This window comes from Excalfactoria chinensis, unplaced genomic scaffold, assembly GCF_039878825.1.
Source record: "Excalfactoria chinensis isolate bCotChi1 unplaced genomic scaffold, bCotChi1.hap2 Scaffold_391, whole genome shotgun sequence".
Classification (NCBI taxonomy): Eukaryota; Metazoa; Chordata; class Aves; order Galliformes; family Phasianidae; genus Excalfactoria; species Excalfactoria chinensis.
The window spans coordinates 17,613-42,857 of record NW_027315679.1 but is presented as its reverse complement, the minus strand read 5'-3'; the positions used below and the strand labels follow the sequence as shown (position 1 = coordinate 42,857).

Sequence of the window (25,245 nt, the reverse complement as noted above, 5' to 3'; positions counted from 1 at the left end):
TGGAGCAGCCGGCACGGCTCTGGCACTCAATCCTTGCTCCCCCAGCCTGTGCTGAGGCTGAGATCCCACGCAGAGCCCCAGAGGACTGCGGAGGTCACTCACCCCGCTTCCTGTGCTCTCTCCCTGCCTCCGAGGTAGATGCACATCTTGGCATCACACCGCCTGTGCCTCTCTCGCAGCGGCTGGTAGTCCTCATCGTCCCACCAGGATGGTCGTCTGCCAGAGAAGAGAGGGAATGTGATGAGTCCCCAGTGCCCCAGGCGTAAGGCAGATCCAGGGCATCCGCCTTGAGCTCATTCTCAGCTTCTTCATGAAGCCGAGACCAATGCTCTCAGGACGGCAAGGGACTGGGCCTGCCGGGGCTGGCACAGCTCCTGTGCCCGAGTGTCTGCAGAGCCGGGCAGAAGGACACCAACCTGACTGGGATCTGGATCCCCAGCGTGGTCATTTGGGACCTGAACTGCGTTCTTCCTCCACAGACGGGGCAGAAGAAGCGCATGGTGGCAGCGTGCAAGGCATGTTTCTGCAGGAGAAGCACAAGGAGTGTGAGTGTGAGCGTGAGCAAGGCTGGGTGCTGCTGAGCACCAGCTGTGCCCGCAAGACAAGGGGAGAGCTCCTACCCTGATGCAGCCCCGGTGGAACCAGGCCTGTTTGCACACCGGGCACATCATGGTGTGGTAGGACGTGCTGTCCCCCACAGGCTCCAGGCAGATGACACAGGAGGTGTTCTGAGATGGAGCTGCCTCCGCTGCCTGTCGAGGGCGATGCTCCCAGCAGAAGGACCTGGGCAGGAGGACAGAAAGGGATGGGCACGGTGAGAAGCGCGGTAAGGAGGGCAGAGGACCAGGAGAGAGCTCCAGGCCTGGGCTCTGGCTCTGGCAGGATGCTGGGAGCTGTTGCTGCGGGTTCCTCCCCGGGAGGAACAGGGAGGGACGGCAGCTTGGCTGCTGCTGCCAGCCCTTACCGGTGCTGCCCAAAATATTGGGTGACGCACTCCCCGTCCTCGGCGCAGGGCAGATGGAAGCTGCGCTCACAGCCTGTCTGCGCGCAGCTGATGGTAGCTCCCCTCTCGCCGCAGACAAAGCAGTGCTGCAAAGAGCAGACCAGTCCCCATCAGTGGAGGGCTCGGGGCCTCCGTGGCTGACCCCGCTTCTCCGGGCAGGGCGCAGAGTCCCACCACAGAGGCTGGTCTGCTGTGGTGGGACTTTGTCCCAGAGCCGGTTGGAAAGGCTGCGATCACTTTGTTTGGGTCCTCACCTTCTGGTCAGCCAGCTGAACTGCATGCTGGACGGCATGAAGGGAGAAGCCAAAAAGTTCTCCCAGCGGGGTTCGCCACTCCAAAAGGCCATCGGCAAAGAACTGTAGGAGAGAAAAGAGTGTGATCTCGTGAGGCCAGGAAGGCAGGGAGCATCCCTGGCAGGAGCCCGAGGCCTTGAGCGAACTTACCAAGCAGAACTGGTGGGCACAGAGCCCACCGGTGGCAACCATCTGCCCGCAGGTGTCCGGGTTGACCCGTGCCCTGCGGCACAGCACGCACTCTGCAGAGGAAGGAGAGAGCAACCGTGAGCAGCGGTGAGCACCTGGCAGGGCCGGCTGTCCCTGGGGCATTGCAGGCCTAGTGGTGCCAGTAGTCAGCCATGGCTTGGCTGGGCCCGAGCAGAGGGGCCCTTCCTGTCCGTGGCGCTGGGGAGCCCCTGCTCGCCCCTTCCCCCCCTCCCAGCTACAGGCAGAGCCCCAGCAGCCCTCTGCCCAGCAGTGGGGAGCTGCGTGCAGGGATACGGTGCTCTCACCTGGCTCCCCAGAGTTGGGCGCCTCCTCCTCGTTCCCTTGGAACATGCTTGGCATCATCGGCGAGAAACAAGAGAGTCAGTGCTCTCTCCACACCTCACCAGGCCGCACTGAGCTCGGCCCCAGCCCAGCAGCCTTAGCTCTGCTCCCGGCCCCGCGGGTCACAATGGCCGCTCCCTGCCACCACTGTGACATCACGGTCACCACCTCACGGGGCTGAGGGCGCGGCACACACGCAGGAGGGCGGTGGCTCCTGTGGGTAGTGCGGAGCCAGGGGCCCGGTGCTGACAGCATCCTTGGGGAGCAAGGATGGCCTCCCTCAGGCCTTCCGCACCGCGCCCGTGCTGGGACGGCACAGCAGAGAGTCTAGGAAAGGCCTGCGGGTCAACAGCGCAGCCGGCATTTCTAGTGCGTGTGCTGACCGACTTCCCAGGCTCTGATGGCCACAGGACAAGGGGGAACGGTATCACTGGCAGGAAGACACTCGAGATATCTGCACGTCGGGAGCACAGAAGCACACGGTGGCATTATTGTCTTAGGCCCAAATTAAAATAACTGCTGCTTGGACATCATAGTTGAAAACAACCTAGTCTGCCTCTGTAGTTCTATTTTTTAACTTTGTGTACGGAACACATTGACCTGTAATAAACATTTAGTACTGGGAATCAAAACCTTAAACTACACATTTAAAACTTGGTAATCTTCCTGGGGAACGTGCGGTTAACCTACATTCCTGATGATTCCGCCATATTTATCCTGTCCAAAGTAGTTAGTAAGCATCCGATCCATCAGCAACTGCTGTTCCCAGGCTACTTTTTTGATCTTGCAATTAAATTAATTTGATGTGGGTAACACAGTTACTATGCAGACCTGTGAATGGTTTTGACCTGAGAAAAGAGGAGGTCGGGTGAACTGCGAGAGGGAATTCCTCGCTCGGAGGGCGCTGAGGCCCTGGCACGGCTGCCCAGAGAAGCTGTGGGTACCCATTCCTGCAGACAGTCCAGGCCCGGTTGGACAGGACCCTGTTCTAACCTGACCTGGGTGGCAGCGCTCCCACGGCCGGCACTTGAGGCTGCGTGGGTTTTATGATCCTTTCCTATCCGAGTCTTCACACATCAAAGCTTCAGCCCTTATACAATTCCCAGAAGCAAAGCGGCACAGGCAGGGCACAGTTCCCTTCAAGCCTGCATGTAGAACGAGTGAGGAGAATTTCTGAAGTGTGTGCTTTCTTTGACCTGCTGGCAACGGTCACCGTGCCAGAGCAGGAGACGAACCATCCCTTGTCCAGGGCTGCAGTCCTGGAGTCACACTGGAGCATCCCTGCACTTCCAGACTGACCCCTTTTCTAGTTTCTCCGTGAACGTCAGGCCAACGCTGATGGGACATCCCCCATGTCTAGAGAGCCGCCCTCTGTAAGGGGATGTTCAGGGCCTCACTGGGTTGGGCTCCAGGCAGCCTCCTCTAGTGGGTGACAACCAACATACTGCAGGAGTTTGGAACTTGATAGACTTTACTGTCCCTTCCAACCCAAGCCAGTCCAGGATCCTGTGATTCAAAACGTCTGTCAGATCCAGCATTAACCCAGATTACTAAGACACCTACCCAGTCATGACTTCTACAAAGGCTACCATGGTAGTCAAGTGTGATTTTTTCCCTAGTAAATCCAAGCTTACTACTCTGGATAGCCCTTCTACTACTTCTTTTTTTCCAACTGTTTTGAGATGCTATCCAGAATAAGTTGTTGCAACACTTTCCCAGGGATGGATTTGAGCCTGAGTGGCCTATAGTTTCCTGTGGCCTATAGTTTCCTGTGTCCTAATTCCTGACCTTTCGAAGATTGGAATGACACTGGCTATCCTCCAGTCTTCAGGTATCTCTCCTGTTCTCCACGACTTTTTGCAGATGATGAACAGCCGGGCTGTAAACAGACACTGCTGGCTCATGTCCAGCTTCTCCTCTATCAGGACCCGCAAGTGCTTCTCTGCAGGGCTGCTCTCAAGGAGATCCTCCTCCAGTCTGTATAAATACCTGGGATTGCCCCGAGCCAAGTGCAACGGCTTGCATTTGGCCGTGTTGAACCTTATGAGGTTCACGTGAGTCCACTGCTCCAGCCTGTCCAGGTCCGTCTGGGTGGCTTCCCTTCCCTCCAGCGTACTGATGACACTGCTCAGCTTGGCGTGGTCTGCAGACTTGTTGAGGGTGTGCTTGATTCCATCGTCTGTGTCATCGATAAAGATGGGGAAGGGCACCGGTCCTGAGAACAGCTCTTGGGGGACACCGCTTGTGACCGACTTCCACCCAGATCACAACCCTGTGGTTGCGACCAGCCAACCAGTTCTTAATCCACTGAATAGTCCATCTTTCAAAAACACACCTCTACAATTTAGAGAGAAGGATGTGGTGAGGGACCATGTCAAAAGCTTTGCAGAATTACAGAGTCACAGAATCACAGAATTGTAGGAGTTGGAAGGGACCTCTAGAGATCATCCAGTCCAACCCCCCTGCCATAGCAGGCTCCCTACACCACGTCACACAGGTAGGTGTCCAGGCGGGTCTTGAATATCTCCAGAGAAGGAGACTCCACCACCTCCCTGGGCAGCCTGTTCCATCCGTCACCCTCACCGTAAAGAAGTTCTTGCACACATTCGTGCGGAACTTCCTATGCTGAAGTTTCAGCCCATTACCCCTAGTCCTGTCCCCACGCACTACTGAAAACAGACCAGCCTCGTCACTATGGCTCCCACACTTCAGGTATTTATAAACATGGATCAAGTCCCCTCTCAGCCTTCTTTTCTCAAGGCTAAACAGACCCAGTTCCCTAAGTCTCTCCTCACACGGAAGATGCTCCAGGCCCTTCACCATCTTTGTGGCCCTCCGCTGGACTCTTTCCAAGAGATCCCTGTCTTTTTTGTACTGGGGAGCCCAGAACTGGACACAGTATTCCAGATGAGGCCTTACCAGGGCAGAGTAGAGCGGGAGGATCACCTCCCTCGACCTGCTGGCCACGCTCTTTTTAATGCACCCCAGGATGCCATTGGCCTTTTTGGCTACAAGGGCACACTGCTGGCTCATGGCCAACCTGTCGTCCACCAGGACGCCCAGGTCCCTCTCAGCAGAGCTCCTCTCCAGCAGGTCTTCCCCAGCCTGTACTGGTGCATGCAATTATTTCTACCTAGGTGCAAGACTCTACACTTGCTTTTGTTAAACCTCATCCGGTTTCTTACTGCCCAGCTCTCCAGCCTGTCCAGGTCTCGCTGAATGGCAGCACAGCCTTCAGGCGTGTCAGCCAATCCTCCCAACTTCGTGTCATCAGCAAACTTGCTGAGGGTGGTCACTATCCCCTCATCAAGGTCATTGATGAAGATGTTGAACAAGACCGGACCCAGTACAGACCCCTGGGGGATGCCGCTAGTCACAGGCCTCCAGCCGGACACCGCACCGCCAACAACAACCCTCTGCGCTCTGCCAGTCAGCCAATTCTCGATCCACTTCACCGTCCACTCGTCTATCCCATACTTCTTCAGCTTTGTTATAAGGATGCCATGGGGGACAGTATCAAAAGCCTTACAGAAATCAAGGTAGACTACATCTACCGCTCTCCCCCCGTCCACCCAGCCAGTGACATCTTCATAAAAGGCCACCAGGTTGGTCGAGCACGACCTCCCCTTGGTGAACCCATGCTGAGTACTCCTGATAACCTCCTTTTCTCCCAGTCATCTTCTAGGAAGATGACATCCATCACCCTTCCCCCATCCACCGACTGCCATCCCTCCATCACAGAAGGCCACAAGAGTGGTCAGGCAAGATCTGATGTTGGTGAAGCCACGCTGGCTGTTTCGCATCCTCTCTTTGTCTCCCAGAAAAGGAACGGACTGAAACCCCTCTGCCTGTACCTTGCAGTCAGTCGCTGCTGTTCTGGCTGGGGTGGCTCTGAAGCAGCTAACCTGGGCAGTCAAGGGTTACACCAAGTGTTACACTGTGTTACCTTGCATTCTGATATCATCTTTAGGAAACTGACTTTCCTCCTCAGATTGCTGCCACCCTTTTGTTTTCAGGCCCGTCTCCCACCTCCCTACCCCTCCCTCCTTTTCCCCTTTCCCCTTCTCCAGGGTGTGGGTCTGTGGGTCCCCTTTCCCCGTTGGTCACGGAAACGGCCTGAACTGGCCTGTAAACCATCGAGGCACCTCCGTCACCGCCCCTTTTTCCCCTTTTTCACCCCCGTCACAGACGCAGATTGGACCTAAAGATAACTCCGTGGCAAACATCTGGGAAGGCGCTGGGGAGAAGACAGCCCTGTGGTCTTGGCTCCTAACACTCCCCACCCCAGGACAAAGCAGAGAACAACGAAGCCAAGATGTGGGGTGTATGTTAAGGGTTTATTTATTTTTTTTTAATGGGGGGAATCATAAAAATCGGGGGGGGATGGGACACGGTTGTTTCCGCGCTGTCTTTGGGGCTGGTTGTGGGGATGTCTTGTCTGATGTTGGGCCCGGGGGCGGCTTTGTGCCCGGGCTGGTCCACGGAAGGATGAAGTTAACACACGTGGACTCTCTTCAAGGTTGACTTTCTCTGCCGCCTGGGACAGCAGCCATCACGTGGGGATGGGACACGGCTGCTTCGGTGCCACCTCTGGGTCTAGCTTTGGGGATGTCTTCTCCGGTGGTTTGCCCGGGAGCGGCTTTGTGCCCGGGCTGGTCCGCTGAAGAGCGAAGCTCGTCTGGGTGGTCTCTCTCCGAGGTTGACTTGCCGCTCGAGACCGCAGCCGTCATGTGGGGTTGGGACACGGCTGCTACTGCGCTGCCTTCAGCACCGTCTGCGGGGACGTCTTCTCCGCTGGTTTGCCCGGGAGCGGCTTCGTGTCCGGGCCGTCCTCCGCTGCCTGGACCGGCTGCCACGGCCTCCTCGGGGCCGGCTGCGGGAAGCTGAAGCCCGACGCCCCACTGGGGATCGGCTTCGAGTGTTCGCCCGCCTTCGCTGCCTGGATGGTCTCCGACGTGCAGGCAGCGGGGAAAGCCCTCGAGGACACGGACGGTGCTGGCGTGGCCGAGGTGCGGGTGCTGCTCCGAGCACCTCGGGCCGTCGTACGGCTCCCTCCGCGACGTCTCTGGGGCCGAGCCCGGGAGCCCGAGGCACGGCCTTGCAATGGGGAGCGGCTCCTCGTGCGGCCGGTCCCCCTCCGTCTGGGACGCTCGGTGGGCGCGGGTACCGAGGATCTTCTGCAGGCCCGCGCTGGCCCCCGTCTGCTGGGGCTCTGGGAGCAGGTCTCGGCACCTGCAGCTGGTGCCCGTCTCCTGCCGCCGCGTCCTCGGCGCTGCTGAGAGGCGTCCCGCTCCTCAGATGGACGGGAGCGGGTGCCAGTCTGCTCAGTCGCCGGCGCTCTGGGCTGGACGCTGAGCTCAGGCAGCTGGGAGCTGCAGGGTGGGCTGGACGCTGCCCGCCTAGCAGGACCGGAGCTGGTGTTTTCAGGTCCTGTAATGATGTGACACTGAGGCACTGGTACCTCCCGGCTGGAAGTGCTGGAGGCGTCCGGCTCAGAGTCGGTGCGGGAAGCTGTAAGGAGAGACGGGAAGCTCAGCAGGATGAACATGCAGCCCCAGGGCAGGCCGGGCTGCCATCCCCCATGGGGCAGAGAGACTGTGGCAAGGCCACCGTGAGCACCCGTCCCGAGGCACGCGGCTCTTTGCCTCTTACCGGTGCCCGCAGCAGCGCAGGTGTCGCACTCCCAGCTGCTGCCGCCGGTGGCCCAGAAGGTGCAGTTCCGGTGCGTGCCTTCTGAGCCACAGGAGCTGCAGAGCAGCAGCTGCCAGCGCCTGCGGAAGCAAAGGGGTTGTGGCTGTGAGGACAAAGCAAGCCAAGGCGGGGAGCAGCCGGCACGGCTCTGGCACTCAATCCTTGCTCCCCCAGCCTGTGCTGAGGCTGAGATCCCACGCAGAGCCCCAGAGGACTGCGGAGGTCACTCACCCCGCTTCCTGTGCTCTCTCCCTGCCTCCGAGGTAGATGCACATCTTGGCATCACACCGCCTGTGCCTCTCTCGCAGCGGCTGGTAGTCCTCATCGTCCCACCAGGATGGTCGTCTGCCAGAGAACAGAGGGAATGTGATGAGTCCCCAGTGCCCCAGGCGTAAGGCAGATCCAGGGCATCCGCCTTGAGCTCATTCTCAGCTTCTTCATGAAGCCGAGACCAATGCTCTCAGGACGGCAAGGGACTGGGCCTGCCGGGGCTGGCACAGCTCCTGTGCCCGAGTGTCTGCAGAGCCGGGCAGAAGGACACCAACCTGACTGGGATCTGGATCCCCAGCGTGGTCATTTGGGACCTGAACTGCGTTCTTCCTCCACAGACGGGGCAGAAGAAGCGCATGGTGGCAGCGTGCAAGGCATGTTTCTGCAGGAGAAGCACAAGGAGTGTGAGCGTGAGCGTGAGCAAGGCTGGGTGCTGCTGAGCACCAGCTGTGCCCGCAAGACAAGGGGAGAGCTCCTACCCTGATGCAGCCCCGGTGGAACCAGGCCTGTTTGCACACCGGGCACATCATGGTGTGGTAGGACGTGCTGTCCCCCACAGGCTCCAGGCAGATGACACAGGAGGTGTTCTGAGATGGAGCTGCCTCCGCTGCCTGTCGAGGGCGATGCTCCCAGCAGAAGGACCTGGGCAGGAGGACAGAAAGGGATGGGCACGGTGAGAAGCGCGGTAAGGAGGGCAGAGGACCAGGAGAGAGCTCCAGGCCTGGGCTCTGGCTCTGGCAGGATGCTGGGAGCTGTTGCTGCGGGTTCCTCCCCGGGAGGAACAGGGAGGGACGGCAGCTTGGCTGCTGCTGCCAGCCCTTACCGGTGCTGCCCAAAATATTGGGTGACGCACTCCCCGTCCTCGGCGCAGGGCAGATGGAAGCTGCGCTCACAGCCTGTCTGCGCGCAGCTGATGGTAGCTCCCCTCTCGCCGCAGACAAAGCAGTGCTGCAAAGAGCAGACCAGTCCCCATCAGTGGAGGGCTCGGGGCCTCCGTGGCTGACCCCGCTTCTCCGGGCAGGGCGCAGAGTCCCACCACAGAGGCTGGTCTGCTGTGGTGGGACTTTGTCCCAGAGCCGGTTGGAAAGGCTGCGATCACTTTGTTTGGGTCCTCACCTTCTGGTCAGCCAGCTGAACTGCATGCTGGACGGCATGAAGGGAGAAGCCAAAAAGTTCTCCCAGCGGGGTTCGCCACTCCAAAAGGCCATCGGCAAAGAACTGTAGGAGAGAAAAGAGTGTGATCTCGTGAGGCCAGGAAGGCAGGGAGCATCCCTGGCAGGAGCCCGAGGCCTTGAGCGAACTTACCAAGCAGAACTGGTGGGCACAGAGCCCACCGGTGGCAACCATCTGCCCGCAGGTGTCCGGGTTGACCCGTGCCCTGCGGCACAGCACGCACTCTGCAGAGGAAGGAGAGAGCAACCGTGAGCAGCGGTGAGCACCTGGCAGGGCCGGCTGTCCCTGGGGCATTGCAGGCCTAGTGGTGCCAGTAGTCAGCCATGGCTTGGCTGGGCCCGAGCAGAGGGGCCCTTCCTGTCCGTGGCGCTGGGGAGCCCCTGCTCGCCCCTTCCCCCCCTCCCAGCTACAGGCAGAGCCCCAGCAGCCCTCTGCCCAGCAGTGGGGAGCTGCGTGCAGGGATACGGTGCTCTCACCTGGCTCCCCAGAGTTGGGCGCCTCCTCCTCGTTCCCTTGGAACATGCTTGGCATCATCGGCGAGAAACAAGAGAGTCAGTGCTCTCTCCACACCTCACCAGGCCGCACTGAGCTCGGCCCCAGCCCAGCAGCCTTAGCTCTGCTCCCGGCCCCGCGGGTCACAATGGCCGCTCCCTGCCACCACTGTGACATCACGGTCACCACCTCACGGGGCTGAGGGCGCGGCACACACGCAGGAGGGCGGTGGCTCCTGTGGGTAGTGCGGAGCCAGGGGCCCGGTGCTGACAGCATCCTTGGGGAGCAAGGATGGCCTCCCTCAGGCCTTCCGCACCGCGCCCGTGCTGGGACGGCACAGCAGAGAGTCTAGGAAAGGCCTGCGGGTCAACAGCGCAGCCGGCATTTCTAGTGCGTGTGCTGACCGACTTCCCAGGCTCTGATGGCCACAGGACAAGGGGGAACGGTATCACTGGCAGGAAGACACTCGAGATATCTGCACGTCGGGAGCACAGAAGCACACGGTGGCATTATTGTCTTAGGCCCAAATTAAAATAACTGCTGCTTGGACATCATAGTTGAAAACAACCTAGTCTGCCTCTGTAGTTCTATTTTTTAACTTTGTGTACGGAACACATTGACCTGTAATAAACATTTAGTACTGGGAATCAAAACCTTAAACTACACATTTAAAACTTGGTAATCTTCCTGGGGAACGTGCGGTTAACCTACATTCCTGATGATTCCGCCATATTTATCCTGTCCAAAGTAGTTAGTAAGCATCCGATCCATCAGCAACTGCTGTTCCCAGGCTACTTTTTTGATCTTGCAATTAAATTAATTTGATGTGGGTAACACAGTTACTATGCAGACCTGTGAATGGTTTTGACCTGAGAAAAGAGGAGGTCGGGTGAACTGCGAGAGGGAATTCCTCGCTCGGAGGGCGCTGAGGCCCTGGCACGGCTGCCCAGAGAAGCTGTGGGTACCCATTCCTGCAGACAGTCCAGGCCCGGTTGGACAGGACCCTGTTCTAACCTGACCTGGGTGGCAGCGCTCCCACGGCCGGCACTTGAGGCTGCGTGGGTTTTATGATCCTTTCCTATCCGAGTCTTCACACATCAAAGCTTCAGCCCTTATACAATTCCCAGAAGCAAAGCGGCACAGGCAGGGCACAGTTCCCTTCAAGCCTGCATGTAGAACGAGTGAGGAGAATTTCTGAAGTGTGTGCTTTCTTTGACCTGCTGGCAACGGTCACCGTGCCAGAGCAGGAGACGAACCATCCCTTGTCCAGGGCTGCAGTCCTGGAGTCACACTGGAGCATCCCTGCACTTCCAGACTGACCCCTTTTCTAGTTTCTCCGTGAACGTCAGGCCAACGCTGATGGGACATCCCCCATGTCTAGAGAGCCGCCCTCTGTGGGGATGTTCAGGGCCTCACTGGGTTGGGCTCCAGGCAGCCTCCTCTAGTGGGTGACAACCAACATACTGCAGGAGTTTGGAACTTGATAGACTTTACTGTCCCTTCCAACCCAAGCCAGTCCAGGATCCTGTGATTCAAAACGTCTGTCAGATCCAGCATTAACCCAGATTACTAAGACACCTACCCAGTCATGACTTCTACAAAGGCTACCATGGTAGTCAAGTGTGATTTTTTCCCTAGTAAATCCAAGCTTACTACTCTGGATAGCCCTTCTACTACTTCTTTTTTTCCAACTGTTTTGAGATGCTATCCAGAATAAGTTGTTGCAACACTTTCCCAGGATGGATTTGAGCCTGAGTGGCCTATAGTTTCCTGTGGCCTATAGTTTCCTGTGTCCTAATTCCTGACCTTTTCGAAGATTGGAATGACACTGGCTATCCTCCAGTCTTCAGGTATCTCTCCTGTTCTCCACGACTTTTTGCAGATGATGAACAGCCGGGCTGTAAACAGACACTGCTGGCTCATGTCCAGCTTCTCCTCTATCAGGACCCGCAAGTGCTTCTCTGCAGGGCTGCTCTCAAGGAGATCCTCCTCCAGTCTGTATAAATACCTGGGATTGCCCCGAGCCAAGTGCAACGGCTTGCATTTGGCCGTGTTGAACCTTATGAGGTTCACGTGAGTCCACTGCTCCAGCCTGTCCAGGTCCGTCTGGGTGGCTTCCCTTCCCTCCAGCGTACTGATGACACTGCTCAGCTTGGCGTGGTCTGCAGACTTGTTGAGGGTGTGCTTGATTCCATCGTCTGTGTCATCGATAAAGATGGGGAAGGGCACCGGTCCCTGAGAACAGCTCTTGGGGGACACCGCTTGTGACCGACTTCCACCCAGATCACAACCCTGTGGTTGCGACCAGCCAACCAGTTCTTAATCCACTGAATAGTCCATCTTTCAAAAAACACACCTCTACAATTTAGAGAGAAGGATGTGGTGAGGGACCATGTCAAAAGCTTTGCAGAATTACAGAGTCACAGAATCACAGAATTGTAGGAGTTGGAAGGGACCTCTAGAGATCATCCAGTCCAACCCCCCTGCCATAGCAGGCTCCCTACACCACGTCACACAGGTAGGTGTCCAGGCGGGTCTTGAATATCTCCAGAGAAGGAGACTCCACCACCTCCCTGGGCAGCCTGTTCCATCCGTCACCCTCACCGTAAAGAAGTTCTTGCACACATTCGTGCGGAACTTCCTATGCTGAAGTTTCAGCCCATTACCCCTAGTCCTGTCCCCACGCACTACTGAAAACAGACCAGCCTCGTCACTATGGCTCCCACACTTCAGGTATTTATAAACATGGATCAAGTCCCCTCTCAGCCTTCTTTTCTCAAGGCTAAACAGACCCAGTTCCCTAAGTCTCTCCTCACACGGAAGATGCTCCAGGCCCTTCACCATCTTTGTGGCCCTCCGCTGGACTCTTTCCAAGAGATCCCTGTCTTTTTTGTACTGGGGAGCCCAGAACTGGACACAGTATTCCAGATGAGGCCTTACCAGGGCAGAGTAGAGCGGGAGGATCACCTCCCTCGACCTGCTGGCCACGCTCTTTTTAATGCACCCCAGGATGCCATTGGCCTTTTTGGCTACAAGGGCACACTGCTGGCTCATGGCCAACCTGTCGTCCACCAGGACGCCCAGGTCCCTCTCAGCAGAGCTCCTCTCCAGCAGGTCTTCCCCCAGCCTGTACTGGTGCATGCAATTATTTCTACCTAGGTGCAAGACTCTACACTTGCTTTTGTTAAACCTCATCCGGTTTCTTACTGCCCAGCTCTCCAGCCTGTCCAGGTCTCGCTGAATGGCAGCACAGCCTTCAGGCGTGTCAGCCAATCCTCCCAACTTCGTGTCATCAGCAAACTTGCTGAGGGTGGTCACTATCCCCTCATCAAGGTCATTGATGAAGATGTTGAACAAGACCGGACCCAGTACAGACCCCTGGGGGATGCCGCTAGTCACAGGCCTCCAGCCGGACACCGCACCGCCAACAACAACCCTCTGCGCTCTGCCAGTCAGCCAATTCTCGATCCACTTCACCGTCCACTCGTCTATCCCATACTTCTTCAGCTTTGTTATAAGGATGCCATGGGGGACAGTATCAAAAGCCTTACTGAAATCAAGGTAGACTACATCTACCGCTCTCCCCCCGTCCACCCAGCCAGTGACATCTTCATAAAAGGCCACCAGGTTGGTCGAGCACGACCTCCCCTTGGTGAACCCATGCTGAGTACTCCTGATAACCTCCTTTTCTCCCAGTCATCTTCTAGGAAGATGACATCCATCACCATTCCCCCATCCACCGACTGCCATCCCTCCATCACAGAAGGCCACAAGAGTGGTCAGGCAAGATCTGATGTTGGTGAAGCCACGCTGGCTGTTTCGCATCCCCTCTTTGTCTCCCAGAAAAGGAACGGACTGAAACCCCTCTGCCTGTACCTTGCAGTCAGTCGCTGCTGTTCTGGCTGGGGTGGCTCTGAAGCAGCTAACCTGGGCAGTCAAGGGTTACACCAAGTGTTACACTGTGTTACCTTGCATTCTGATATCATCTTTAGGAAACTGACTTTCCTCCTCAGATTGCTGCCACCCTTTTGTTTTCAGGCCCGTCTCCCACCTCCCTACCCCTCCCTCCTTTTCCCCTTTCCCCTTCTCCAGGGTGTGGGTCTGTGGGTCCCCTTTCCCCGTTGGTCACGGAAACGGCCTGAACTGGCCTGTAAACCATCGAGGCACCTCCGTCACCGCCCCTTTTTCCCCTTTTTCACCCCCGTCACAGACGCAGATGGACCTAAAGATAACTCCGTGGCAAACATCTGGGAAGGCGCTGGGGAGAAGACAGCCCTGTGGTCTTGGCTCCTAACACTCCCCACCCCAGGACAAAGCAGAGAACAACGAAGCCAAGATGTGGGGTGTATGTTAAGGGTTTATTTATTTTTTTTTAAATGGGGGAATCATAAAAATCGGGGGGGGATGGGACACGGTTGTTTCCGCGCTGTCTTTGGGGCTGGTTGTGGGGATGTCTTGTCTGATGTTGGGCCCGGGGGCGGCTTTGTGCCCGGGCTGGTCCACGGAAGGATGAAGTTAACACACGTGGACTCTCTTCAAGGTTGACTTTCTCTGCCGCCTGGGACAGCAGCCATCACGTGGGGATGGGACACGGCTGCTTCGGTGCCACCTCTGGGTCTAGCTTTGGGGATGTCTTCTCCGGTGGTTTGCCCGGGAGCGGCTTTGTGCCCGGGCTGGTCCGCTGAAGAGCGAAGCTCGTCTGGGTGGTCTCTCTCCGAGGTTGACTTGCCGCTCGAGACCGCAGCCGTCATGTGGGGTTGGGACACGGCTGCTACTGCGCTGCCTTCAGCACCGTCTGCGGGGACGTCTTCTCCGCTGGTTTGCCCGGGAGCGGCTTCGTGTCCGGGCCGTCCTCCGCTGCCTGGACCGGCTGCCACGGCCTCCTCGGGGCCGGCTGCGGGAAGCTGAAGCCCGACGCCCCACTGGGGATCGGCTTCGAGTGTTCGCCCGCCTTCGCTGCCTGGATGGTCTCCGACGTGCAGGCAGCGGGGAAGCCCTCGAGGACACGGACGGTGCTGGCGTGGCCGAGGTGCGGGTGCTGCTCCGAGCACCTCGGGCCGTCGTACGGCTCCCTCCGCGACGTCTCTGGGGCCGAGCCCGGGAGCCCGAGGCACGGCCTTGCAATGGGGAGCGGCTCCTCGTGCGGCCGGTCCCCCTCCGTCTGGGACGCTCGGTGGGCGCGGGTACCGAGGATCTTCTGCAGGCCCGCGCTGGCCCCCGTCTGCTGGGGCTCTGGGAGCAGGTCTCGGCACCTGCAGCTGGTGCCCGTCTCCTGCCGCCGCGTCCTCGGCGCTGCTGAGAGGCGTCCCGCTCCTCAGATGGACGGGAGCGGGTGCCAGTCTGCTCAGTCGCCGGCGCTCTGGGCTGGACGCTGAGCTCAGGCAGCTGGGAGCTGCAGGGTGGGCTGGACGCTGCCCGCCTAGCAGGACCGGAGCTGGTGTTTTCAGGTCCTGTAATGATGTGACACTGAGGCACTGGTACCTCCCGGCTGGAAGTGCTGGAGGCGTCCGGCTCAGAGTCGGTGCGGGAAGCTGTAAGGAGAGACGGGAAGCTCAGCAGGATGAACATGCAGCCCCAGGGCAGGCCGGGCTGCCATCCCCCATGGGGCAGAGAGACTGTGGCAAGGCCACCGTGAGCACCCGTCCCGAGGCACGCGGCTCTTTGCCTCTTACCGGTGCCCGCAGCAGCGCAGGTGTCGCACTCCCAGCTGCTGCCGCCGGTGGCCCAGAAGGTGCAGTTCCGGTGCGTGCCTTCTGAGCCACAGGAGCTGCAGAGCAGCAGCTGCCAGCGCCTGCGGAAGCAAAGGGGTTGTGGCTGTGAGGACAAAGCAAGCCAAGGCGGGGAGCAGCCGGCACGGCTCTGGCACTCAATCCTTGCTCCCCCAGCCTGTGCTGAGGCTGAGATCCCACGCAGAGCCCCAGAGGACTGCGGAGGTCACTCACCCCGCTTCCTGTGCTCTCTCCCTGCCTCCGAGGTAGATGCACATCTTGGCATCACACCGCCTGTGCCTCTCTCGCAGCGGCTGGTAGTCCTCATCGTCCCACCAGGATGGTCGTCTGCCAGAGAAGAGAGGGAATGTGATGAGTCCCCAGTGCCCCAGGCGTAAGGCAGATCCAGGGCATCCGCCTTGAGCTCATTCTCAGCTTCTTCATGAAGCCGAGACCAATGCTCTCAGGACGGCAAGGGACTGGGCCTGCCGGGGCTGGCACAGCTCCTGTGCCCGAGTGTCTGCAGAGCCGGGCAGAAGGACACCAACCTGACTGGGATCTGGATCCCCAGCGTGGTCATTTGGGACCTGAACTGCGTTCTTCCTCCACAGACGGGGCAGAAGAAGCGCATGGTGGCAGCGTGCAAGGCATGTTTCTGCAGGAGAAGCACAAGGAGTGTGAGCGTGAGCGTGAGCAAGGCTGGGTGCTGCTGAGCACCAGCTGTGCCCGCAAGACAAGGGGAGAGCTCCTACCCTGATGCAGCCCCGGTGGAACCAGGCCTGTTTGCACACCGGGCACATCATGGTGTGGTAGGACGTGCTGTCCCCCACAGGCTCCAGGCAGATGACACAGGAGGTGTTCTGAGATGGAGCTGCCTCCGCTGCCTGTCGAGGGCGATGCTCCCAGCAGAAGGACCTGGGCAGGAGGACAGAAAGGGATGGGCACGGTGAGAAGCGCGGTAAGGAGGGCAGAGGACCAGGAGAGAGCTCCAGGCCTGGGCTCTGGCTCTGGCAGGATGCTGGGAGCTGTTGCTGCGGGTTCCTCCCCGGGAGGAACAGGGAGGGACGGCAGCTTGGCTGCTGCTGCCAGCCCTTACCGGTGCTGCCCAAAATATTGGGTGACGCACTCCCCGTCCTCGGCGCAGGGCAGATGGAAGCTGCGCTCACAGCCTGTCTGCGCGCAGCTGATGGTAGCTCCCCTCTCGCCGCAGACAAAGCAGTGCTGCAAAGAGCAGACCAGTCCCCATCAGTGGAGGGCTCGGGGCCTCCGTGGCTGACCCCGCTTCTCCGGGCAGGGCGCAGAGTCCCACCACAGAGGCTGGTCTGCTGTGGTGGGACTTTGTCCCAGAGCCGGTTGGAAAGGCTGCGATCACTTTGTTTGGGTCCTCACCTTCTGGTCAGCCAGCTGAACTGCATGCTGGACGGCATGAAGGGAGAAGCCAAAAAGTTCTCCCAGCGGGGTTCGCCACTCCAAAAGGCCATCGGCAAAGAACTGTAGGAGAGAAAAGAGTGTGATCTCGTGAGGCCAGGAAGGCAGGGAGCATCCCTGGCAGGAGCCCGAGGCCTTGAGCGAACTTACCAAGCAGAACTGGTGGGCACAGAGCCCACTGGTGGCAACCATCTGCCCGCAGGTGTCCGGGTTGACCCGTGCCCTGCGGCACAGCACGCACTCTGCAGAGGAAGGAGAGAGCAACCGTGAGCAGCGGTGAGCACCTGGCAGGGCCGGCTGTCCCTGGGGCATTGCAGGCCTAGTGGTGCCAGTAGTCAGCCATGGCTTGGCTGGGCCCGAGCAGAGGGGCCCTTCCTGTCCGTGGCGCTGGGGAGCCCCTGCTCGCCCCTTCCCCCCCTCCCAGCTACAGGCAGAGCCCCAGCAGCCCTCTGCCCAGCAGTGGGGAGCTGCGTGCAGGGATACGGTGCTCTCACCTGGCTCCCCAGAGTTGGGCGCCTCCTCCTCGTTCCCTTGGAACATGCTTGGCATCATCGGCGAGAAACAAGAGAGTCAGTGCTCTCTCCACACCTCACCAGGCCGCACTGAGCTCGGCCCCAGCCCAGCAGCCTTAGCTCTGCTCCCGGCCCCGCGGGTCACAATGGCCGCTCCCTGCCACCACTGTGACATCACGGTCACCACCTCACGGGGCTGAGGGCGCGGCACACACGCAGGAGGGCGGTGGCTCCTGTGGGTAGTGCGGAGCCAGGGGCCCGGTGCTGACAGCATCCTTGGGGAGCAAGGATGGCCTCCCTCAGGCCTTCCGCACCGCGCCCGTGCTGGGACGGCACAGCAGAGAGTCTAGGAAAGGCCTGCGGGTCAACAGCGCAGCCGGCATTTCTAGTGCGTGTGCTGACCGACTTCCCAGGCTCTGATGGCCACAGGACAAGGGGGAACGGTATCACTGGCAGGAAGACACTCGAGATATCTGCACGTCGGGAGCACAGAAGCACACGGTGGCATTATTGTCTTAGGCCCAAATTAAAATAACTGCTGCTTGGACATCATAGTTGAAAACAACCTAGTCTGCCTCTGTAGTTCTATTTTTTAACTTTGTGTACGGAACACATTGACCTGTAATAAACATTTAGTACTGGGAATCAAAACCTTAAACTACACATTTAAAACTTGGTAATCTTCCTGGGGAACGTGCGGTTAACCTACATTCCTGATGATTCCGCCATATTTATCCTGTCCAAAGTAGTTAGTAAGCATCCGATCCATCAGCAACTGCTGTTCCCAGGCTACTTTTTTGATCTTGCAATTAAATTAATTTGATGTGGGTAACACAGTTACTATGCAGACCTGTGAATGGTTTTGACCTGAGAAAAGAGGAGGTCGGGTGAACTGCGAGAGGGAATTCCTCGCTCGGAGGGCGCTGAGGCCCTGGCACGGCTGCCCAGAGAAGCTGTGGGTACCCATTCCTGCAGACAGTCCAGGCCCGGTTGGACAGGACCCTGTTCTAACCTGACCTGGGTGGCAGCGCTCCCACGGCCGGCACTTGAGGCTGCGTGGGTTTTATGATCCTTTCCTATCCGAGTCTTCACACATCAAAGCTTCAGCCCTTATACAATTCCCAGAAGCAAAGCGGCACAGGCAGGGCACAGTTCCCTTCAAGCCTGCATGTAGAACGAGTGAGGAGAATTTCTGAAGTGTGTGCTTTCTTTGACCTGCTGGCAACGGTCACCGTGCCAGAGCAGGAGACGAACCATCCCTTGTCCAGGGCTGCAGTCCTGGAGTCACACTGGAGCATCCCTGCACTTCCAGACTGACCCCTTTTCTAGTTTCTCCGTGAACGTCAGGCCAACGCTGATGGGACATCCCCCATGTCTAGAGAGCCGCCCTCTGTGGGGATGTTCAGGGCCTCACTGGGTTGGGCTCCAGGCAGCCTCCTCTAGTGGGTGACAACCAACATACTGCAGGAGTTTGGAACTTGATAGACTTTACTGTCCCTTCCAACCCAAGCCAGTCCAGGATCCTGTGATTCAAAACGTCTGTCAGATCCAGCATTAACCCAGATTACTAAGACACCTACCCAGTCATGACTTCTACAAAGGCTACCATGGTAGTCAAGTGTGATTTTTTCCCTAGTAAATCCAAGCTTACTACTCTGGATAGCCCTTCTACTACTTCTTTTTTTCCAACTGTTTTGAGATGCTATCCAGAATAAGTTGTTGCAACACTTTCCCAGGGATGGATTTGAGCCTGAGTGGCCTATAGTTTCCTGTGGCCTATAGTTTCCTGTGTCCTAATTCCTGACCTTTTCGAAGATTGGAATGACACTGGCTATCCTCCAGTCTTCAGGTATCTCTCCTGTTCTCCACGACTTTTTGCAGATGATGAACAGCCGGGCTGTAAACAGACACTGCTGGCTCATGTCCAGCTTCTCCTCTATCAGGACCCGCAAGTGCTTCTCTGCAGGGCTGCTCTCAAGGAGATCCTCCTCCAGTCTGTATAAATACCTGGGATTGCCCCGAGCCAAGTGCAACGGCTTGCATTTGGCCGTGTTGAACCTTATGAGGTTCACGTGAGTCCACTGCTCCAGCCTGTCCAGGTCCGTCTGGGTGGCTTCCCTTCCCTCCAGCGTACTGATGACACTGCTCAGCTTGGCGTGGTCTGCAGACTTGTTGAGGGTGTGCTTGATTCCATCGTCTGTGTCATCGATAAAGATGGGGAAGGGCACCGGTCCTGAGAACAGCTCTTGGGGGACACCGCTTGTGACCGACTTCCACCCAGATCACAACCCTGTGGTTGCGACCAGCCAACCAGTTCTTAATCCACTGAATAGTCCATCTTTCAAAAACACACCTCTACAATTTAGAGAGAAGGATGTGGTGAGGGACCATGTCAAAAGCTTTGCAGAATTACAGAGTCACAGAATCACAGAATTGTAGGAGTTGGAAGGGACCTCTAGAGATCATCCAGTCCAACCCCCCTGCCATAGCAGGCTCCCTACACCACGTCACACAGGTAGGTGTCCAGGCGGGTCTTGAATATCTCCAGAGAAGGAGACTCCACCACCTCCCTGGGCAGCCTGTTCCATCCGTCACCCTCACCGTAAAGAAGTTCTTGCACACATTCGTGCGGAACTTCCTATGCTGAAGTTTCAGCCCATTACCCCTAGTCCTGTCCCCACGCACTACTGAAAACAGACCAGCCTCGTCACTATGGCTCCCACACTTCAGGTATTTATAAACATGGATCAAGTCCCCTCTCAGCCTTCTTTTCTCAAGGCTAAACAGACCCAGTTCCCTAAGTCTCTCCTCACACGGAAGATGCTCCAGGCCCTTCACCATCTTTGTGGCCCTCCGCTGGACTCTTTCCAAGAGATCCCTGTCTTTTTTGTACTGGGGAGCCCAGAACTGGACACAGTATTCCAGATGAGGCCTTACCAGGGCAGAGTAGAGCGGGAGGATCACCTCCCTCGACCTGCTGGCCACGCTCTTTTTAATGCACCCCAGGATGCCATTGGCCTTTTTGGCTACAAGGGCACACTGCTGGCTCATGGCCAACCTGTCGTCCACCAGGACGCCCAGGTCCCTCTCAGCAGAGCTCCTCTCCAGCAGGTCTTCCCCCAGCCTGTACTGGTGCATGCAATTATTTCTACCTAGGTGCAAGACTCTACACTTGCTTTTGTTAAACCTCATCCGGTTTCTTACTGCCCAGCTCTCCAGCCTGTCCAGGTCTCGCTGAATGGCAGCACAGCCTTCAGGCGTGTCAGCCAATCCTCCCAACTTCGTGTCATCAGCAAACTTGCTGAGGGTGGTCACTATCCCCTCATCAAGGTCATTGATGAAGATGTTGAACAAGACCGGACCCAGTACAGACCCCTGGGGGATGCCGCTAGTCACAGGCCTCCAGCCGGACACCGCACCGCCAACAACAACCCTCTGCGCTCTGCCAGTCAGCCAATTCTCGATCCACTTCACCGTCCACTCGTCTATCCCATACTTCTTCAGCTTTGTTATAAGGATGCCATGGGGGACAGTATCAAAAGCCTTACAGAAATCAAGGTAGACTACATCTACCGCTCTCCCCCCGTCCACCCAGCCAGTGACATCTTCATAAAAGGCCACCAGGTTGGTCGAGCACGACCTCCCCTTGGTGAACCCATGCTGAGTACTCCTGATAACCTCCTTTTCTCCCAGTCATCTTCTAGGAAGATGACATCCATCACCCTTCCCCCATCCACCGACTGCCATCCCTCCATCACAGAAGGCCACAAGAGTGGTCAGGCAAGATCTGATGTTGGTGAAGCCACGCTGGCTGTTTCGCATCCTCTCTTTGTCTCCCAGAAAAGGAACGGACTGAAACCCCTCTGCCTGTACCTTGCAGTCAGTCGCTGCTGTTCTGGCTGGGGTGGCTCTGAAGCAGCTAACCTGGGCAGTCAAGGGTTACACCAAGTGTTACACTGTGTTACCTTGCATTCTGATATCATCTTTAGGAAACTGACTTTCCTCCTCAGATTGCTGCCACCCTTTTGTTTTCAGGCCCGTCTCCCACCTCCCTACCCCTCCCTCCTTTTCCCCTTTCCCCTTCTCCAGGGTGTGGGTCTGTGGGTCCCCTTTCCCCGTTGGTCACGGAAACGGCCTGAACTGGCCTGTAAACCATCGAGGCACCTCCGTCACCGCCCCTTTTTCCCCTTTTTCACCCCCGTCACAGACGCAGATGGACCTAAAGATAACTCCGTGGCAAACATCTGGGAAGGCGCTGGGGAGAAGACAGCCCTGTGGTCTTGGCTCCTAACACTCCCCACCCCAGGACAAAGCAGAGAACAACGAAGCCAAGATGTGGGGTGTATGTTAAGGGTTTATTTATTTTTTTTTAAATGGGGGAATCATAAAAATCGGGGGGGGATGGGACACGGTTGTTTCCGCGCTGTCTTTGGGGCTGGTTGTGGGGATGTCTTGTCTGATGTTGGGCCCGGGGGCGGCTTTGTGCCCGGGCTGGTCCACGGAAGGATGAAGTTAACACACGTGGACTCTCTTCAAGGTTGACTTTCTCTGCCGCCTGGGACAGCAGCCATCACGTGGGGATGGGACACGGCTGCTTCGGTGCCACCTCTGGGTCTAGCTTTGGGGATGTCTTCTCCGGTGGTTTGCCCGGGAGCGGCTTTGTGCCCGGGCTGGTCCGCTGAAGAGCGAAGCTCGTCCGGGTGGTCTCTCTCCGAGGTTGACTTGCCGCTCGAGACCGCAGCCGTCATGTGGGGTTGGGACACGGCTGCTACTGCGCTGCCTTCAGCACCGTCTGCGGGGACGTCTTCTCCGCTGGTTTGCCCGGGAGCGGCTTCGTGTCCGGGCCGTCCTCCGCTGCCTGGACCGGCTGCCACGGCCTCCTCGGGGCCGGCTGCGGGAAGCTGAAGCCCGACGCCCCACTGGGGATCGGCTTCGAGTGTTCGCCCGCCTTCGCTGCCTGGATGGTCTCCGACGTGCAGGCAGCGGGGAAGCCCTCGAGGACACGGACGGTGCTGGCGTGGCCGAGGTGCGGGTGCTGCTCCGAGCACCTCGGGCCGTCGTACGGCTCCCTCCGCGACGTCTCTGGGGCCGAGCCCGGGAGCCCGAGGCACGGCCTTGCAATGGGGAGCGGCTCCTCGTGCGGCCGGTCCCCCTCCGTCTGGGACGCTCGGTGGGCGCGGGTACCGAGGATCTTCTGCAGGCCCGCGCTGGCCCCCGTCTGCTGGGGCTCTGGGAGCAGGTCTCGGCACCTGCAGCTGGTGCCCGTCTCCTGCCGCCGCGTCCTCGGCGCTGCTGAGAGGCGTCCCGCTCCTCAGATGGACGGGAGCGGGTGCCAGTCTGCTCAGTCGCCGGCGCTCTGGGCTGGACGCTGAGCTCAGGCAGCTGGGAGCTGCAGGGTGGGCTGGACGCTGCCCGCCTAGCAGGACCGGAGCTGGTGTTTTCAGGTCCTGTAATGATGTGACACTGAGGCACTGGTACCTCCCGGCTGGAAGTGCTGGAGGCGTCCGGCTCAGAGTCGGTGCGGGAAGCTGTAAGGAGAGACGGGAAGCTCAGCAGGATGAACATGCAGCCCCAGGGCAGGCCGGGCTGCCATCCCCCATGGGGCAGAGAGACTGTGGCAAGGCCACCGTGAGCACCCGTCCCGAGGCACGCGGCTCTTTGCCTCTTACCGGTGCCCGCAGCAGCGCAGGTGTCGCACTCCCAGCTGCTGCCGCCGGTGGCCCAGAAGGTGCAGTTCCGGTGCGTGCCTTCTGAGCCACAGGAGCTGCAGAGCAGCAGCTGCCAGCGCCTGCGGAAGCAAAGGGGTTGTGGCTGTGAGGACAAAGCAAGCCAAGGCGGGGAGCAGCCGGCACGGCTCTGGCACTCAATCCTTGCTCCCCCAGCCTGTGCTGAGGCTGAGATCCCACGCAGAGCCCCAGAGGACTGCGGAGGTCACTCACCCCGCTTCCTGTGCTCTCTCCCTGCCTCCGAGGTAGATGCACATCTTGGCATCACACCGCCTGTGCCTCTCTCGCAGCGGCTGGTAGTCCTCATCGTCCCACCAGGATGGTCGTCTGCCAGAGAAGAGAGGGAATGTGATGAGTCCCCAGTGCCCCAGGCGTAAGGCAGATCCAGGGCATCCGCCTTGAGCTCATTCTCAGCTTCTTCATGAAGCCGAGACCAATGCTCTCAGGACGGCAAGGGACTGGGCCTGCCGGGGCTGGCACAGCTCCTGTGCCCGAGTGTCTGCAGAGCCGGGCAGAAGGACACCAACCTGACTGGGATCTGGATCCCCAGCGTGGTCATTTGGGACCTGAACTGCGTTCTTCCTCCACAGACGGGGCAGAAGAAGCGCATGGTGGCAGCGTGCAAGGCATGTTTCTGCAGGAGAAGCACAAGGAGTGTGAGCGTGAGCGTGAGCAAGGCTGGGTGCTGCTGAGCACCAGCTGTGCCCGCAAGACAAGGGGAGAGCTCCTACCCTGATGCAGCCCCGGTGGAACCAGGCCTGTTTGCACACCGGGCACATCATGGTGTGGTAGGACGTGCTGTCCCCCACAGGCTCCAGGCAGATGACACAGGAGGTGTTCTGAGATGGAGCTGCCTCCGCTGCCTGTCGAGGGCGATGCTCCCAGCAGAAGGACCTGGGCAGGAGGACAGAAAGGGATGGGCACGGTGAGAAGCGCGGTAAGGAGGGCAGAGGACCAGGAGAGAGCTCCAGGCCTGGGCTCTGGCTCTGGCAGGATGCTGGGAGCTGTTGCTGCGGGTTCCTCCCCGGGAGGAACAGGGAGGGACGGCAGCTTGGCTGCTGCTGCCAGCCCTTACCGGTGCTGCCCAAAATATTGGGTGACGCACTCCCCGTCCTCGGCGCAGGGCAGATGGAAGCTGCGCTCACAGCCTGTCTGCGCGCAGCTGATGGTAGCTCCCCTCTCGCCGCAGACAAAGCAGTGCTGCAAAGAGCAGACCAGTCCCCATCAGTGGAGGGCTCGGGGCCTCCGTGGCTGACCCCGCTTCTCCGGGCAGGGCGCAGAGTCCCACCACAGAGGCTGGTCTGCTGTGGTGGGACTTTGTCCCAGAGCCGGTTGGAAAGGCTGCGATCACTTTGTTTGGGTCCTCACCTTCTGGTCAGCCAGCTGAACTGCATGCTGGACGGCATGAAGGGAGAAGCCAAAAAGTTCTCCCAGCGGGGTTCGCCACTCCAAAAGGCCATCGGCAAAGAACTGTAGGAGAGAAAAGAGTGTGATCTCGTGAGGCCAGGAAGGCAGGGAGCATCCCTGGCAGGAGCCCGAGGCCTTGAGCGAACTTACCAAGCAGAACTGGTGGGCACAGAGCCCACCGGTGGCAACCATCTGCCCGCAGGTGTCCGGGTTGACCCGTGCCCTGCGGCACAGCACGCACTCTGCAGAGGAAGGAGAGAGCAACCGTGAGCAGCGGTGAGCACCTGGCAGGGCCGGCTGTCCCTGGGGCATTGCAGGCCTAGTGGTGCCAGTAGTCAGCCATGGCTTGGCTGGGCCCGAGCAGAGGGGCCCTTCCTGTCCGTGGCGCTGGGGAGCCCCTGCTCGCCCCTTCCCCCCCTCCCAGCTACAGGCAGAGCCCCAGCAGCCCTCTGCCCAGCAGTGGGGAGCTGCGTGCAGGGATACGGTGCTCTCACCTGGCTCCCCAGAGTTGGGCGCCTCCTCCTCGTTCCCTTGGAACATGCTTGGCATCATCGGCGAGAAACAAGAGAGTCAGTGCTCTCTCCACACCTCACCAGGCCGCACTGAGCTCGGCCCCAGCCCAGCAGCCTTAGCTCTGCTCCCGGCCCCGCGGGTCACAATGGCCGCTCCCTGCCACCACTGTGACATCACGGTCACCACCTCACGGGGCTGAGGGCGCGGCACACACGCAGGAGGGCGGTGGCTCCTGTGGGTAGTGCGGAGCCAGGGGCCCGGTGCTGACAGCATCCTTGGGGAGCAAGGATGGCCTCCCTCAGGCCTTCCGCACCGCGCCCGTGCTGGGACGGCACAGCAGAGAGTCTAGGAAAGGCCTGCGGGTCAACAGCGCAGCCGGCATTTCTAGTGCGTGTGCTGACCGACTTCCCAGGCTCTGATGGCCACAGGACAAGGGGGAACGGTATCACTGGCAGGAAGACACTCGAGATATCTGCACGTCGGGAGCACAGAAGCACA

The 25,245-nt window shown here is 58.9% G+C and overlaps 4 protein-coding genes across 4 annotated transcripts; all 4 read right to left on the bottom strand.

The window, feature by feature from the left end:
- Positions 1-102: 102 nt before the first annotated feature.
- Positions 103-1,848, bottom strand: LOC140265025 (PHD finger protein 7-like; the record flags this gene model as incomplete). Its single annotated transcript, XM_072360905.1, has 7 exons — positions 1,791-1,848; positions 1,447-1,538; positions 1,258-1,359; positions 965-1,089; positions 621-783; positions 417-523; positions 103-216 (listed from the first exon to the last, which is right to left on the bottom strand). Coding segments are annotated over exons 1-7 (761 nt in total), but the record flags the coding sequence as incomplete, so codon positions are not given.
- A 5,991-nt stretch (positions 1,849-7,839) lies between these two features.
- On the bottom strand, positions 7,840-9,495 carry LOC140265023 (PHD finger protein 7-like). Its single transcript, XM_072360904.1, has 7 exons — positions 9,438-9,495; positions 9,094-9,185; positions 8,905-9,006; positions 8,612-8,736; positions 8,268-8,430; positions 8,069-8,170; positions 7,840-7,863 (listed from the first exon to the last, which is right to left on the bottom strand). The coding sequence occupies exons 1-7, from the start codon at positions 9,493-9,495 to the stop codon at positions 7,840-7,842; spliced, it is 666 nt and encodes a 221-aa protein (XP_072217005.1).
- A 4,743-nt stretch (positions 9,496-14,238) lies between these two features.
- On the bottom strand, positions 14,239-17,138 carry LOC140265022 (PHD finger protein 7-like). Its single transcript, XM_072360903.1, has 9 exons — positions 17,084-17,138; positions 16,740-16,831; positions 16,551-16,652; positions 16,258-16,382; positions 15,914-16,076; positions 15,710-15,816; positions 15,396-15,509; positions 15,126-15,244; positions 14,239-14,984 (listed from the first exon to the last, which is right to left on the bottom strand). The coding sequence occupies exons 1-9, from the start codon at positions 17,136-17,138 to the stop codon at positions 14,239-14,241; spliced, it is 1,623 nt and encodes a 540-aa protein (XP_072217004.1).
- A 4,745-nt stretch (positions 17,139-21,883) lies between these two features.
- LOC140265021 (PHD finger protein 7-like) lies at positions 21,884-24,783 on the bottom strand. The gene is made up of 9 exons (XM_072360902.1): positions 24,729-24,783; positions 24,385-24,476; positions 24,196-24,297; positions 23,903-24,027; positions 23,559-23,721; positions 23,355-23,461; positions 23,041-23,154; positions 22,771-22,889; positions 21,884-22,629 (listed from the first exon to the last, which is right to left on the bottom strand). The coding sequence occupies exons 1-9, from the start codon at positions 24,781-24,783 to the stop codon at positions 21,884-21,886; spliced, it is 1,623 nt and encodes a 540-aa protein (XP_072217003.1).
- Between the last annotated feature and the right edge of the window lie 462 nt (positions 24,784-25,245).

What these genes read in the sequence shown, in the direction of transcription:
- LOC140265021 (XM_072360902.1), bottom strand. Translation starts at nt 24,783, where the DNA reads ATGCCAAGCATGTTCCAAGGGAACGAGGAGGAGGCGCCCAACTCTGGG. An exon ending in TTCAGCTGGCTGACCAGAAG is followed by an intron (nt 24,028 to 24,195) that starts GTGAGGACCCAA and finishes TGCTCTTTGCAG; the next exon opens with CACTGCTTTGTCTGCGGCGA. An exon ending in GGGATCCAGATCCCAGTCAG is followed by an intron (nt 23,155 to 23,354) that starts GTTGGTGTCCTT and finishes CTTCTCTGGCAG; the next exon opens with ACGACCATCCTGGTGGGACG.
- LOC140265023 (XM_072360904.1), bottom strand. Translation starts at nt 9,495, where the DNA reads ATGATGCCAAGCATGTTCCAAGGGAACGAGGAGGAGGCGCCCAACTCT. An exon ending in GTGCCCACCAGTTCTGCTTG is followed by an intron (nt 9,007 to 9,093) that starts GTAAGTTCGCTC and finishes TCTCTCCTACAG; the next exon opens with TTCTTTGCCGATGGCCTTTT. An exon ending in TCCACCGGGGCTGCATCAGG is followed by an intron (nt 8,171 to 8,267) that starts GTAGGAGCTCTC and finishes CTTCTCCTGCAG; the next exon opens with AAACATGCCTTGCACGCTGC.
- LOC140265022 (XM_072360903.1), bottom strand. Translation starts at nt 17,138, where the DNA reads ATGCCAAGCATGTTCCAAGGGAACGAGGAGGAGGCGCCCAACTCTGGG. An exon ending in GCCCAACTCTGGGGAGCCAG is followed by an intron (nt 16,832 to 17,083) that starts GTGAGAGCACCG and finishes CTTCCTCTGCAG; the next exon opens with AGTGCGTGCTGTGCCGCAGG. An exon ending in TCCACCGGGGCTGCATCAGG is followed by an intron (nt 15,817 to 15,913) that starts GTAGGAGCTCTC and finishes CTTCTCCTGCAG; the next exon opens with AAACATGCCTTGCACGCTGC.